This window comes from Ursus arctos, unplaced genomic scaffold (assembly GCF_023065955.2).
Source record: "Ursus arctos isolate Adak ecotype North America unplaced genomic scaffold, UrsArc2.0 scaffold_25, whole genome shotgun sequence".
NCBI classification, from domain to species: domain Eukaryota; kingdom Metazoa; phylum Chordata; class Mammalia; order Carnivora; family Ursidae; genus Ursus; species Ursus arctos.
The window spans coordinates 27,597,265-27,613,647 of NW_026622930.1; the positions used below are offsets into that span (position 1 = coordinate 27,597,265).

Below are 16,383 nucleotides of genomic sequence, written 5' to 3' on the forward strand. Positions count from 1 at the left end.
CGAGCATGCAACTCTTGATCTCAGGGGTTGTGTGAGCCCGGTGCTGGGTATACAGTTTACTTTTTTAAAAATTGGTTTTTTAGACATGCTATCACACACTTAGAGACTACAGTGTAAACATAAGTCTTATATGCACTGGGAAACCAAAACATTTATTGGATTCACTTTATTGCAATATTCACTTGATTGCAGTGGTTCGGAACCGAACGTGCAGTATCTCCAAGGTATTCCTGAGTTTCTCCACATACGCGCTGCTGCTTACTACCCTCCTAGCCAGCTTTTCCCACTGCTGAGAATGCACTCTGGAAGCCCACCCTCCCTTGCAAAGACCCTGGCCAAATGTCAGCTCTTCCAGAAGGCTTCCCCACACCGTGGCAGGCAGAGCTGGTGCCCACCCAGCTCCCTCGTTCCCTGTCCGGGTCTGCGGTGGTTTATGGTGCATTGCTCTGTGGGAATCTGAGTCTCCCGGACTCGGCTATAAGCTGACAATAAAGCTTGCCTCCCCATCACCTGTGCCCAGGGCACTAAGTAGGATCAAGGTAAGGGCTCAATAAATGTGATACATTTAATTTCCTTTCCTAGTTGTCCTTTTTCTCAAGAAAGGCACTTCTTGCCTGCCTTCCCTTTTTTTTTTTTTTTTAAGATTTTATTTATTTATTTGACAGAGATAGAGACAGCCAGTGAGAGAGGGAACACAAGCAGGGGGAGCGGGAGAGGAAGAAGCAGGCTCACAGCGGAGGAGCCTGATGTGGGGCTCGATCCCGTAACGCCGGGATCCGTAACACCGGGATCACGCCCTGAGCCGAAGGCAGACGCTTAACCACTGTGCCACCCAGGCGCCCCTGCCTTCCCTTTTTTGATACTGAAAATCACCTGCCTCCAGCAAAATAGCAGTGGCCTTGGGCCACAGGGCAGGTGGGGAGGTCACAGGGCTGGTCCCTTTCCCTTGTCCTTTTAGGCCTTCAGGCCTTTGCTTACCCTGATCACTGGTCATTTCTTCCCCAGGCCTCCACTGGGGCAGAGCAAAGTCACCAGTGGGAGGCTCACCCCTTGTTCAGACCCCCCAGCTCCTGCAGGTCATTTCTCTAGGCTGTCACTGACTTTCAGACAAAATGCTTATGAAAACATAAACATTTTAAATCTGCCCCATTTCTTACCCATCAGTGAAGAGAGAAGCGGCCGCAGCTGTGTAGCAGGGACCCCTGGGAACTGGTGTGAATGCTTAGGCAGAGATAAAGCTTGGCAGAGAAAAGGGAGTGGAATTACCCAAAGCCTGCCTAGAAGAGGAAAATGGTTTCTTCCATTCAAGAAGCCCTACTCCCTGCCTCCATCAGCCAGGAATTTTCTGAGCTTGGTCAAAAGTCCCTGTAAAGGCAGAGGAAACTGCTTCTCCTGCTATGGGGGCTGGGTAGCTGAGGCACCTTCCTTCCCGGCCTGTTCCTGGCTTTCCTCAATGATCCCTCTCAGACACCCAGGCCCATGATTTCTTACTTCCCACCCCTGCTGCAAAGAGGACCCCGAGGGTGGGGAGGCAGAGCCCACACACAGTGCTAAGGGGCAGCCTTGGACCCACCAGCAAGGCCTGAGCAGTTGCTGGCTTAGCTAGGAGTCCTCCTCTCCAAGCCTCAGGTTCCGCTGCCCCAGAGGGACGTGGGGAGTTCGGTGCCCAGCACACGCACAATCGGTATACATACAAAAAAATGGTGATGTAGAAAGAAAAGTGGGAGACCCTCCCTGTCATTGTAAATTCCCCTCTGCACCTGCCCTACACCACTCCCTGGCGGCACCAGACAGTCCCTTCCACCTGGGGGGCTGCGGGGCCCGGGGTGTGTTGGGGGGGGTGGGTACAGCCCTGGGAGGCAGACACCTAGCGTGGGAACCTGTTCTGCCTCTCGTAGTGTGCGAACTGAGGAAAGCCACGTCATCTTAAGCCTCAGCCTGCTCACTTGAGCCTCCCACAGAGGGGGGTGGAGGGAAGCCAGTGGCTTCTATAAAGCGCCCACTAAGCGCCCAGTAAAAGTGAGTTCCCTCTGCGCCCTGCTCCCTCCGCCTGTATCCTGGATTCTGTACATCCCGATTATCTCCGCAGCTTGCAGATCCGGGGACACCACCTAGAAATAAGCAGCCGGATCTTTTTGTAAGGCTGGGTTGGGATGGAAAACTGGAGAGAGAAGGGAGAAGGCAAAACCCCGAGAGCCTCAGGGCTCCCAGGAGGCGCCACTCCAGGAAGCCTTCCCTTCCGCCCGCCTCTGCGCTCCCCCAGTGCCGGGGTTTGCCCTTTGGAACCACTGCAGTGATACATTTGTCTCTCTTTCTCCCTCTCGGCTGCGGACTTTGCAAGGTCAGGGATATGTTCCCCCCGCCTTGTGCCCTGTACCAGAGGTGGGTGGCAGCCGTGAGGGTGTCGCTCAAGACAGCACGGTGGAGGAAGCACAGCCGATGACAGCGTCCACTCGCCTCGCGTCGGGGCTGCATCATGTTCTGAAGGCCAGCCCTGTTCTGCTCCCACCTGCTTGTCTTCGCCGCGTTTCCCCTAATAGATCTCTTGAACATCTAATTGGATCTGACACACGGGGTTCTTGGGTGCGATCCATGAAAAAGATGTAGTTCACTTAAACGGAAGAGTTGCCTAGAGTAGGGACATGGAGAGCTCATGGAATGGACAGGAAGGCTAGAGAATCAGGCACAGACAAGGGCTGCAGTCCCTGCCAAGGTCGTAGACCATGGCCCAGAGACAGTTCTGGTTAGGACTGTCCTGCTGGACGCTGGACTGCTGCCCCCAGCATTTTCATGCAGGTTACGCTAACCCACATCACCCCCGGAAAATCGCCTGAATGGTCCTTGTCGATGTCAAGCCCAACAGGAACGTGCTTCCACCCTGACTGCCAAGACCTGAGAAACAAGAACTGGCAGGTTCCCTGGATGGGAACCTCGTTCAGATGCTGGGCTCCCCCCGGAAAACAGACGTCCGCCATCTCCCTGCAGCACTGAGCACACAGTGTTTGCTGAACTGAACTTAGAGAATGCTGCTTCTCTTCTTCCTTCTCTTTCCGGTGGTTGTTTATTCATTCCTTGAACATTTGAGGGCCTACTCTGCCAGAAGCTGGGGAGAGACCTGTCAGGTGGTGCTAAACATTTACCGAGCAGCTCTCTGGAGGAGAAAATCAATTTCCATGGTATAAATACTCCATGTCTGTTTTCAAGCTACCAAGGTAATGTCACAAACCACAGGGCTGGGAAGAGAGGCCGTCAGCTCTCCCAAGCCATGGGCTCCAACACGCACCCTGTCCTGCTCTTGGGGAGGTCACATTCTAGTAGGGAGGGCATTGCATGGGAATGTTGTGTGTGAATTTAGAACAAAACAATCTTACAACCTGCATATTCAAATGTTTCCACTATGCCACAGCCCACTAGGAATCCAAAAGGAAAAAGAACACTTCCCTTTTGAGGATTTCTCCATTGTTCTACCTTTTCTTCACCCTCCCACACATATATCCATTTCCCTTGATAGAGTCAAAGTTGGGGGACGGGGGGGGGTAGTGCTAAATGCTCGTTCCCAGTCTGCCCCTCAACTTGACTCTGTGCTTCCAGATCCCACACTAATCTCTTCTCCTCCCCCTCTTGCTGCCATATCCAAGTCAAAACCTTGAAACACCAAGCAAGACCATGAGCTTGAGAAGTCCAATGTTCAGTATGTCTGACTAGTGCTGTCATCAGATAAGCCACCTGGCCTTTGGAGGCAAGTTTGATCCTCAAAGCTGGGACAGAAATAGAGCCCCCACCCCACCCCTCCTGCAGACGTGAGGGCCATCCAGAGAGAAAGAACAAGTCCTGGGATGTCCTTCAGTGACATTAGGTCTGACATGGACCCACCCTAGCTGCCCCATCCCCAGTCCGGATCCTGGGACAGGGCACCAGGAGGGAGGGGAAGCCCATTGAAGAAACGGGAGTCAGGGCAGAAGGTCGGAGTCAAGACAGCAGCAACACAGAGGGAAGAAGGGGGCTTTCCAGAAAAGCTGTCCTGATTGGCTCCCGCCCAGCAGCTCCAGCTTGGGAGATGTCATCCCCTTCCTTCCACCTGGGAACACGCACACTCACACATAAGCACACGCGTGTGTGCGCACACTGAAGAAACTAACTGCATGAGCTCCTGAAGACACTGAAGGGGCAGGTGTGAGGAGGCCCCATCCCCGTGCCCACCCTCCGCATCCTGAGTGGGAGAGGGGATCAGGGCCCAGGCCCCCACAAAGGTCAGTGTGAGCTGTGGGACCAGCCTAAAGGGTCCCTCTCAGCTCAGGGTTGTGCCCCGGGCTCCAGAGTAAAGCTGGCCTCCTGTGGATGAGTGGCGGTGGCCTGGGTGCCCCGATCAATAGCGACAGAGACAGGGCGAGTCCTCGTGCCCTCGTCGCAGATGCTGCTCGTCGGGCTCAGTATCTCCCGCTCTGTGGCTGCTGTCCCCGTGGGCTGCCAGGGAGGGGCCTGGATTGGGACCCCCACAGGCCAGCTGCCGGGGCTTTTGGATCCTTTCCTCTTGGTCTCTCTCCACCATACTTATCTCCTCTGCAGCTTCAGCCTCTGTATTTGGATAATTCTCAGCCCGGAAACTGAGAAGTGTCTGTGCCTTGTGCCAAAGGCCTAGAAACATTACCCAGAAAGTCAGAGGACCAGCAGCTTTCAATCTGGAAATGGACTTCCCAATGCTCAAGTTAAATAAAGAGGGGAAATTCTACTAACTTGGGGGAGGGGGTGCTTCTCTAACTTCAGTATTTATGGATGGACCTGTTATCCTGACCCTTATTTCGAGGATAACACCACTTAAAGATGTATAGATATAAAACTAGTTCTAAGCTTTTTGTTTTTACAGCTTTTATATAACTATAATCCTATTATATATATCTGGGTCCCAATTCCTTATTAGAAACTCTTGCAGCCCAAAGTGTCTCAGGTTGAGCATTTTTCAGCTCTTGGAATTTACTAAACTGCATATGATATACGACCTCCAGGACGGTCTGGAAGCCGTCTTTAATCAAAACTAACCAACCAAAAGCAATAACAAAACCACACACGCTTACAGCTCTGCAGCAGAACATACACATGTTCATCTAAACAGGCTAAGTCGAGACTCTAAATCGCCTCACGCCAGTTCAGGCAGGTCTTACTCACAAACTGAGGAGAAACCTTTCAGTTTCCCGAGTCTTCTGAATTTCGTAACTGCAAATAAGGGATTGTAGACCCGTAAAACTTAAACACGACAAAACCACAAGCAGGATTCACGACATGAACACAATGTTAATGGCGGTGACGGATGCCGGTGCTGGATCCTCTCCCAGGGGGCCATGAGTGTGGGAGCACGGGAGACAGTTGGGGCTGGAGAAGGCGCGAGTCTGCAGTCCACAGGCCTGGACCGGAGGCTGGCATCTCCACTCACCGGCTGGGATGCGTCTGGAAGTTAACCTTTCTGCATGGCAGTTTCTTCATTTTAAAAGGAAGACAATGGATTAATGTAAATTTTTTAAAAATGCTAAAATGGAAAATTTCCAAGAATCAACAGCCCCAGGGGCTGAAAGCAAAGGAGGGCAGCAGAGAGATGGAGGGTGGTGTGTGCGCGTGTATGTACACACACACACACACACACACACGCACACGCACACGCACACGCACAGGCCTCCACCCAGCACACACCCTGAAGTCCAGCTGTGAGGGGGCCACACCAGTGACCAGAGTGGGGAGGGAGGTACTTCTCAGAGCGGGGCATGTGCTCTTGGGGACACTGAAAGACACGAAACACACAAGGTACAGATTTGGGGAACATCCACTCTAAGACTGGGAGTATGTTATGTTGGGGGTTGGGATGAAATAGATTTCACAATGGTTTATGATGGTGTTGTGGTTATTTTTCTATTAAAACAAACCCACAACAGCATGGATGAACCCTGAGAACAGTGTGTTCAGAGAAATATGCCAGACACAAAAAGACACATATTGCATGATTCCACTGATTTGAGGTACCTGGGACAGTCTAATTCATAGAGACGGAGAGCGGAATGGTGGTTGTCAGGGGCGCAGGGAGGAGGGAGGGGGTCAAGCCTGGAGATCTCAGGGAGTCAGTCCTGAGAGCTGCACAACGTTATGAAAGTGTCAAATGCCACTGCATGAGATTAAATGAGGGTTAATCATATGTGGAATATAAGAAATAGCACAGAGGATCACAGGGGAAGGGAGGGAAAACCGAATGGGAAGAAATCAGAGAGGGAGACAAACCATGAGAGACTCCTGACTCTGGGAAGCAAACTGAGGGTTGCTGGAGGGGAGGCGGGGGGTGGCGTGGGGGGCATATGGGGTGACCGGGTGATGGGGTGAGCACTGGGTGTTACGCACAACTGATGGATCATTGAACACTACACCTCAAACTAATGATATACTGTACGTTGTCTAGTTGAATTTACATTTTAAAAAATGAGGGTTAAGTTGGGGCGCCTGGGTGGCTCAGTCGTTAAGCGTCTGCCTTTGGCTCAGCGCGTGATCCTGGATCCTTGGGATCAAGCCCCGCATCAGGCTCCTCTGCTGGGACCCTGCTTCTTCCTCTTCCACTCCCCCTGCTTGTGTTCCCTCTCTCGCTGGCTGTCTCTCTCTATCAAATAAATTTTTAAAAATCTTAAAAAAAAATGAGGGTTAAGTGTAAGTAAGTATTAAGAACCGTGCTATTCTTTATTCCTCTGCATTTGAGGTGGTGACACTGACTCAGGACAAAGCCATGTATTTCTCAGAGTCACAAGCGTGCCCTGGGGGAAGAATGCTGTTTGGATTCAGCTCTGACCACCTGTTTATAAATAGGGGGTCTCAAAGCAGATAAGGCCAACTGGTCTTCCCCAGCACAGCCTTGTAAACAAAGGCAAAGCTGGTAAATGTTTGCTCTTACTTAAAACATGTTCCCCCACACACGGCCTGTTTATGTCATCCTGCGTGGAAATCCCCTCCTGTGGACCCCTAATCCACCCATTACATCATTTATTCACCAAACCCTTGCTGAGCAACTCACTCCCAGGGGGCCTAGGATGGGGCGGTGAACGCAGGCACCCAGCTCCCCCCACGGCTCAGCCAGCTGGTCCCCACACCACTAGAGGGTGTGGGGGGCCTGGAGGCCAGCTGGGGGGCACACCCCCACGGGCTGCGTGCACTTGCCAGCACTGGCCCCCCTCACCTTGCTTGGAGGCGCGGGTGCACAAGACCTCTCCTGTGCCGGGGCGACTGCGGGAGCCCGCAGCAGCGTCCGACCCCAGGCACGTGGAAGGGAGCCACGGGCCCCCACAGCGGCAGGGGCGGCGGGGGCGAGTTGGGGCGCGGCCGCGGAAACAGATGGGCCGGCGGGGCCCCGTGGGGCGCCGGGGAGTGGGGGGGAGATGAGGGATGGGGAACGGGGCCAGACTCGTCCCAGCCCCCGGGGCGGGACAGGGGCCCTGCGCAGGGGCGGCCAGGCCTCCTCTCCTCCTCGTCGTCGGCCGCTGGGAGCCTGGAGCGGCGCCAGGGGAGACAAGCTGGAGGGCCTTCCAAGCAGCCAGGGCCGGGGGGAGGGGGGGAGGGAGGATGGCAAGGAGCCCGGATCCCCCAGCAGCCACCCCCCAACCCCCGCTCACCCGTGACTTACAACTGGGACGGGCTCTCGGGGTCAGATCACCTGCCTCCTCTCACAAAAATGTTGACCAGTGCATTGGACTTAAAAACGAAAATCCGTTCCCGCAACAGCTATCGTGGGCTTGGAGTGCCTTGGTGAGTCACATCTTTAATGACCAAGTTGCATAATCACTTGTAACAAGTCTGTGACTTACCTCACCAAGTTATCTGCAGCACAAGAGGGAGAGGGGAAAATCTGGTCCTTAAAGGATGACGTGCTACATGCGGACAGGGGCAGGGAGGGGACCCGGGTCCCTTGGTCTCCCTAGGGCGGGCTGCGGCGGGGTCACTGCCAAGGGCCCGCCTGTCACAAAGGGGGCGCCCTGCCTTAGAGGATCCTACATCACCGGAGCGAAAGGGGCTACGCCGCCGCCGTCAGTAGCACACTCACCCCGAGGCCGGCTGCACTGTGGGGTTCCCTTCACAAACATTCATGGAATTCCCTGCTGCATGGCCAGTGGAGCCACAGTAAGAACATAGGAAGTCTGGGCCTCCTCTCCCAGCCCGGCCCGGACAGCACGGGCAGAACAGAGACCAGAGTGAAGGCAGAGGTCACCCGGGGTAGAAGAGCCCTTCCCCTTCCACGGGCACTTTACAGTCCTAGAGCCTGATGATGTTTGTTAACTGATGACCTTCTGGCTCGGTTATTCCAGAGAAGAGGAGGAGGGGAAAGGGGCCGGGGAAGCATGGGAAACCCACCGGGGCAGAGGGATGGCAGAGAAGTCGTTTTCAGCGTCTGAGAAAATCTTAAGAAATCATACATTTGCACCTCTCCAGTCATGCAAGCAAAACCCAGCCTAATGCTATTTTATGGCATATGTAGGTAAATCTGATTAAATAGAAAAACAAATTACTGCCTAATGAGTTACAATACTTGGTGGACAAAATCTTTGAAAATCTAGATGCAGGATAAAGTCCCCAAAATCTCTCCTCAGTCTCTCTATTTGAGAGACTACTCTGTGTCCATCACTGTGACAGCCCCATCCAGAGGGGATGGGCCAGCCCTTAAAGAACCCACTTAAATCCAGGTATTTAAATGTAGTGTAAATAGAGTGATCTAGCTCCCAGTGTTTTTTCTTTCAGATCTTCCTTGTACATATCGGTGTTTTTTTTTTTAAGAGTTTATTTGACAGAGGGCGAGAGCGAGAGCGAGAGAGCGCACAAGCAGGGAGAGCGGCAGGCAGAGAGGGAGAAGCAGGCTCCCTGCCAAGCAGGGAGCCCGATTCAGAACTCTGGGATCATGACCTGAGCTGAAGGCAGACGCTCAACTGACTGAGCAACCCAGGCACCCTGATATCGCTGAGTTTACTGGCACTTGACTAGGTCTGCTACCCAAGAAAACTAATCACAATCAGAATCTTACCTGCAGGGGCATCTGCCTTTGGCTCAGGTCATGGTCCCAGGGTCCTGGGATGGAGCCCCACATTGGGCTCCCTGCTCAGCAAGAAGCCTGCTTCTCCCTCTCCCACTCTCCCTGCTTGTGTTCCCTCTCTTGTGTTCCCTGCTCTCTCTCGCTCTGTCAAATAAATAAATAAAATCTTAAAAAAAAAAAAAAAAAAGAATCTTACCTGGAGTCCACCTCGAGGTATGCTAGGGTAGAGGGGTAACAAAATCCCTTCTTCTCTTGCATGAGGAATTGACCTTGGGTTACTACATAATTAAAACAATTTTAGGGGGGGAAAAGGACGAACAGTGGCAGCAAGAGTATGTCAACCTTTGTCCTAAGAATCAGGACTCCACTGGGGCGCCTTGCTGGCTCAGTCAGTGGAGCGTGCAACTCTTGATCTCAGGGTTGTGAGTTTGAGCCCCATCTTGGGTGTAGAGATTACTTAAAATCTTAAAAAAATAAAAAATAAAAAATTAGGACTCCAACAAACTTGGTTTGAGGCTTTTCCATTTCTCCCCTTAAGAGGGCATGGCATACGAGGCACAGAAGGGCCAGCCCTGTAAGAGCATCAAACTTGGTCAAGATTAAGAGGTCCCTGTGCTGAAAGGCCCCTGTGGTAGGCCAGGTCACATCCTCCATGGTTTCTACAGGTCACCTAATGAAGAAGGTATATTCTCAGTAAATATGGAAACAGATTTAGTTAGCTCATTGGGTTTTCCTCTGGATAAATCATCACTTTAATTCAAAAACCAATTATCCTTGGGTGTGTCTCTCCCATACTTCTTCCTTCCTGATTTTTTTGGTGAATGTCCTTCATCTTCATGCCAATTCAGAATCTTCCATTTTTTTCAAACTTGCTTCCAACTTTGTTTCTGGAAAACATTCTGATCTTAAACCCTGTCTTTTGTGGATCTCTGTTGCTCTGCACTCCCATTCAAATGATGTAATGAGTCAATATTGTACTTGCTTGTACTCACGTATGCTGTCATTTCACTTTTAACCAGATCCTGAGCTAATGGTGGGCAAGGATTCCCCCCACCACACACACACAGAACAGTCCCCAGAGAGAATGGTTGGGCTACAGAAGTCTGTGACACTTACCTAGTGATGATAGGAAATCCAACCTCATTATTCTTGCTTCTCAACCCTGCTTGAGGACATTCTTCATTCTCATTAAGAACACCACTGTCAACGCCCCTAAAAATCGGAAACCTCCCCCAGCTGACGAGAACAAATAATGGTATTTCTGTGGCAGACTCTAGTGGCATTCATAAAAATAAATGATGTCTGTGATTCCCAAAGGAGGGAATGAATACCTTCCCTGCTTGGTGACGCTCTTCGCCAATGTAGCCAGGAATGTATCCATCAATTATACGCTCTTTTTGAAGACAATAGCCAACTTTGGTTTTCCTGCCATGATCTTTTTTTTTTTTTTTTTTTAAGATTTTATTTGGGGCGCCTGGGTGGCTCAGCAGGTTAAGCGTCTGCCTTTGGCCCAGGTCATGATCCTGGGGTCCTGGGATCAAGTCCCACATCAGGCTCCTTGCTCAGCATGGAGTAAAAAATAAAAAAAATATATTTTATTTATTTATTTGAGAAAGCGCACATGCGGGGGGAAGAGGGGCAGTGGGAAAGGGAGAAGCGGACTCCCCGCTGAGTAGGGAGCCCAACACAGGGCTCAATCCCAGGACCCTGAGACCATGACCTGAGCCAAAGGCAGATGCTTAACTGACTGAGCCACCCAGGCGCCCTGCCCACCATCTTATTTCTGATCAATAATTCCCAACATTTTATATGCTATTCACTGTTTAGAAACAAAAGGTTTTGTTGAGTTTTAGGAAAATGACATGACTATCAATAAAAGTAATGTTGCTTTTTTCCATTGATGTGACCTACATTTTTTTTTTTTTTTTAAAGTGGGCTCCATACCCAACATGGGGCTTGAACTCACAACCCTGAGATCCAGAGTCGTATGCTCTACCAACTGAGCCAGCCAGGCATGCCCATGATAATTTTGAAAAGATAATCCTCCAGCACATAAAATATCTGCATTGTACTATAACATACATGTTTCATAAGTTCTTGTTTCAACAGCTTTTACATATATTTGAGTTAGGTATTTTCTAGAAAAAACATACTTTCAGAAACTAAGTATTAAGAACAGTTGTTTTGAGACTTTTGATACTGTACCCTGCTATGATCCATACCCCTTCATTATGAGTGAATAACAGAAACAGTGCATTTGTGTTTCTTAACTGTTTCTGATAATAGTTCAATAGTTCTCCCAGGTACACATTGTAATACTTTCATGTAAGAAAATTAGCACAGCTGGAATCATGCAGTCTTTATTAATTTGACAAATACAGGAAAATCTGTAATCATCTATCAAAATTATATCTTACCAAGAATTTGAAAGGTATTTAAAAAAGATGTATTCACAGTCTGTCTGAATCATGTACAAAGCAGGGTCTGTAGGAGCAAAAGCCAGACGACGAACATGGAAATATCTGCTGAAACCTGCAGCCAGCCCCTCCTGTCACACCGTCAACAGACGATCCTGTACTCGCTACTCTCTACAGTTAATTTTGAAGCTGCCCTTTTACAACAATTATTTATTTTCAAAGGAAAATTGCTTCCTGGGAAATCTTTCCTGCTACACACCCGGGCTGAAGTGCTAACCCCAGCTCCAGGGCAGGGCGCACCCCGCTACTTCCTCAGGGCAATGTTGCAGCTGTCCAAGGCCCTGGGAAACAGTCAGAGAAAAGGGTTCGTTTCAGCACTTGGCTGATTTTTTAATATGTGCATCTGAGGTTTTCCTACCAGAGGAGAGGACTGTTCAGAGGGTGGCATCCAGATGATTCAGGAGGTGAGCGTGATGACAGCCTTGTTAGGACACTCTGCTCGGCAACTTCACCGAGGGCCGTCAAGAGCCAAAACCACTGTTTTTAATCTCCTGTGTTTGGGGGATTTAAAGAGAAGCAAGATGATCACTTCGGGGATCAAACTCATGATGATGATATGGTTTCATCCCAGGGCAAGACCAAATGTCCAGTTTTCAATTCCCGCCCCCCCCCCCCAGCTTTGTGGATAGCCCAGAGGTGAGGTTCTAGAACGGCAGGTGAGAATGCTATGGACCATCCACAAGCAAGCAGAGAAAAAGGAGTACTTTACTGAAAGGAGTGGTTCCTGGAAGAATCAAGTCACCTTTATAACATCAAAGGGTAACCTGAAAAGGGGTTACTGACAAGTACCGATATTTTAGAGAAGTTAAAGATGGCATCTCTCAGCAAATAGGAAACTACAGCTGCATTCTGAGGGTGTGTCTTATCCATCTTCGCATCTTTAGACTCCAGCACCACGCCAGGAACATGGAAGACCCTAGATAAATCCTTCCATAGTGGTTTCTGGGCTCTTTTCCTTCCAGGGCTAGATCATGAAAGGGCAGATATGCAAGCCCAGGCCCTGGGGGTCAGGACCAGAGACTTCCTTGAGATGCTGACCCTGGAATATCTTATGTGGGAGCTTAACTTTTGTCTCACATTCTACAAATTCTGACCAAGACTACTATACAAAGTTTTTTGAGGCCAAGTAAAGGACAAGCACTACACTTACTGCATAGACATCGGTTATGGAGGGAGTTTAAAATCAAGGGACTTTAAAAACTGGGGATCCAGGAGTTTAAAAGTGAAAAGACTATCTCTCTAGTTTTTGCTCCTTCAGTGAAATCAATAAATCATTCACCTATGATTTTCTTCCAAGTTGCTTACAAAGCTTTGTTCTCATCAAGAAATTTAATCATTTACAGTGAGAGCTGTGATCCTAGGACCAGATGCTGACTTAGAATCAAAAACAGGAAAAGCAAGCTCTTCCTCTTTGAAAAAAAGGTCCACAGAGCTTCCAAATATGGTTGGTATGCCCACAGGCTAGTTTGTAGCAACCTTCTGTACATAAACACTCTGTCTTCTGTGAGCCAGTCAGGCCCAGAGATCAGTGGCCCCTCTCCCTCCTCCTCTTCATTAAGCGGGTGGCCTGACCCGGCCCCACAGCCACCCCTGCCCTGTGTGAGGGCACGTCCGCAGTGGACTGTGTTCCCTGGTGACAATCTGTTTCTCATGGTGGAAGACTAGCTTTTTGATATTTCAGAAACAACTGAATTTACCCTAAGAATTAAGTTCCGAGGCAAAGTTCTGCACCTGAGATTGGGGTTTTAGGAAAGAAGAGTTCTTTCTATGCTGAGATGTGGTTCTGTCGTGTAGAAAGTGAGTTTTACTGCAGTCTTTCTACGTAGGACAGTGATACACAGGATGGACTTAGTCACACTCACACCACATAGTCTCTTCCGGGATGAACCTTTCATGAAACGTACAGTACTTCTGGGGCCTCTGCACAAGTAGACTACTCTAGATCAGGGCTCCCTCAAGACTGCCTCAAATCACAAACACGTCCAGGTGGCTTTGTTGTAGTGGTTGATTCACGTGTCTTTCTAGAAGATAATACCCACATTGCTACATATCTGGGGAAAAAGAATCTTGGAAAGAAAAGGCTAAACAAAGAGAGAGATGAAAGAACCCACTACCTTAAGCCCCACTCTTCCTGTGCATAGCACTCCTTTGTTGTTTCTCCCCGCAGCTCTCAACTGCCCACTGTGAGCCACTTTTTACTTACACTCCGGTTATGACCAACACACTACTGCTAAAGTTAGTTTACAATATTCTGTGACAGAACAGATATTCTAAACACCAAGAAGAGCTGCAAACCAGATCACATGATAGGCTGGAGAGAAAGCAGGAACAAGAAGAAAAGCTGGCCCTTCTGTTCAGCCACAAGGGGAGACTAAGTTTCTCACAAATGCTTATAGTCTGATCACCATGGCAGGGGCTGTCAGTGGGAGAAGAAGGGTTGTGCCCGGCAAAACTTCGCTTGGAGGAGTCATGTGCCCACAGGCTGAAGGCTCTGTTCATGTCCCCAGCTGAGCTGCACTGGGCCTTAGCCTGACAGCCCAGTTCAAAGGTATACTGAAATGAAAGGTAAGGCAGAAGGGAAAGCACTTAACACCTACTGTGACGTTCTTGAGGAAGAACCTGGTTCTCCTAACATCTGCCCACGGGATGTTAGCTCATTCTGTCCCACTGGCTGTTAGAGGCCCCTTCCTTCTCTTCTTGGCAGCTGGTTCTCCTCCTGACCCTAGGTCCTCCCACGCATGGCTAAGTAAAATCATGGCTTTCTCCAAACTCTTACTTTGTACTGATACAACTGACTTTATAACTACCAGCTTTTGGCTGTTGGTCCAAATTCCAACCCACAGTCAGAGACAATGGGCTGTGGTAAAAAAAAAAAAAAGAAAAAAAATGAAAAGAAAAACCAGGACAGAAAGTGCTTCACCAGCCATTTTACTCTTCTTTAATTCCACTGTCTTTGGGCACACACTGTATTTGCTACTGAAGAAATTATGACAGCGAGGCTGACAGCACTGATTCAGAACACATTCTTTGCACCACACACAGAGTAAAACCCTAGAGTAACTGGATCATCTGCTGCCACAACAGAGCTGTCTCACTTGCTGTATAGAGAATGCTTACGGGGGAGTCAGGGAGAGACGGGAATGGAAGCAAACAGGGGCACGTGAACCTACAAGTATGTCTAAAAATAAAGAATTTGGTGGAAAATCCAGAATGCACCTAAGGCTGATAGGAAACCGTTTGGATATAGTTCCATTCTTTCCTGAAATTACTAAATTTGGAACCTGAGGTTGAGACTTTGAGGATAAAGCAACCTCGAATCAGTTCAGACTGGCCGTGGGAAGAAATGGCAACCGTTGATGGTACTGAGTTTCAGTGCTTGAAAACGAGACTTTGCAAAATCAACCTACACACCTGACTTGACTCAAAGTGGAGGGAAAAAAAAGTCTTATTTAAAAACGATAAGTCTGCAGCAAAAAGGTCTGAAAGTGAAAGCTGGAGCCCCTTGTCAAAAACCTTTTCATTTTGCTGCTGGTGCCCGCTCTCCTCACAGTACCTCCCGAAAAGGTTCAGAACTCAAGACAGGTTTATTAGGTTGATCTTCAACACGTAGTTAGGGTGAAGAGTCCTGCGTGGTTTAAACCACGCCGTTTAATTTCTTGGTGATGGTAGTCCTGAGAGTCTGCTGTGTTGGTAAAGTCCACCTGTGACCAAGGGTTACACTGCTGGCAGGAGCACAGCGACTTCGTGGTCCGTCCCTCTTCCTCAACCTTGTCCCTCAAATCTGGTAGTTTTTGCACCGAGGGACTCAGTCCATCACGATGACGTATGTTCAAACCATTTTCTGTAGACACCTCCTTCCGGCGCCCAATGGTACAGGTGGTCAGGAAGACTTGGAAGGAAGCTGCAAAAAGTCCGGCTGAGAATCTTGCCTTTGTTAGATGTGGACACAGGAAAATCATCTTTGTCCTCCCCAGATTTTATTATAGTCAAAGGAGAAAAATCCATGGGATTCTAATTGCAAATGTGCTAAATATAAAATTGATGGAATGCTAACTGGTCCATAAAGGGCTGTACGAGATAATCTGTGGCAAAGTAGAAAACAAGCCCAAAGGTGATAGAGATCGGAAGAGCTGGCAATGCTTTCTTGAAAATGGCGAGGAGTAATAATGTAAGGCACAAACCCTGTGGAGAGGAGGGGAAAAGACACAAACTCAGACAAAATTATGAAAGTATTTCATGCAAAAATAACCTAATCACAAGTCCTGGTCTTAATTTAGTTCACTGACTACTATCCTTTGAGGTTAGATTTTAGGACAACTTTTTAAATTAAGTTTGGAAACAAGTATCTTCCTTTGCAGCACAGAATTCATTATGCACACATTGTTGCTACCTCACCCCCTAAATCTAGGTAAGAAACAGAATCCAAAAATAAGTAAAACGATTTTTACTTATTAATTAATTAAATTAATTAATTAAATAATACTGAAATATCTATCTAAAATATTGAGTTGGCTACTGAGTTTAGTTTGGCTGGCTAAATAACTCACCCCCTAAATCTAGGTAAGAAACAGAATCCAAAAATAAGTAAAACGATTTTAAATTAAATAATACTGAAATATCTATCTAAAATATTGAGTTGGCTACTGAGTTTAGTTTGGCTGGCTAAAATCCCAGAGGTGAAAAGCATCCTCTGTTGTACGGGGGCAAAGAGATGCTCACAGAATAAACCGGTCAAAGTTCACGAAGCGTACACAGGTTTCTCCATCTGAACGTAGAGCATTCCTACGAAGGCTTTTGTAAGCCAAAACGGCATAAAGGGAAGCATATCCCCGTTTTCGCAAGAGTTTGAATTATGCCACTTCA

The 16,383-nt window shown here is 48.8% G+C and overlaps 1 protein-coding gene and 1 long non-coding RNA gene across 3 annotated transcripts in view; both read right to left on the reverse strand.

Annotated features, from left to right (window-relative positions):
• Positions 1-240: 240 nt before the first annotated feature.
• LOC130544779 (uncharacterized) lies at positions 241-7,919 on the reverse strand. The gene is made up of 2 exons (XR_008961348.1): positions 7,646-7,919; positions 241-5,472 (listed from the first exon to the last, which is right to left on the reverse strand). It is a non-coding gene; the product is annotated as an uncharacterized LOC130544779 (long non-coding RNA).
• A 6,513-nt stretch (positions 7,920-14,432) lies between these two features.
• PSEN1 (presenilin 1) overlaps positions 14,433-16,383 on the reverse strand; it is a 70,762-nt gene continuing 68,811 nt past the window's right edge. For both annotated transcript variants that reach the window (XM_026519570.4, XM_026519569.4), the window contains exon 12: positions 14,433-15,702. In XM_026519570.4, coding sequence (XP_026375355.2) covers positions 15,547-15,702 — 156 coding nt within the window. In that variant the 3' untranslated portion in view covers positions 14,433-15,546. The remainder of the gene's footprint in view (positions 15,703-16,383) is intronic.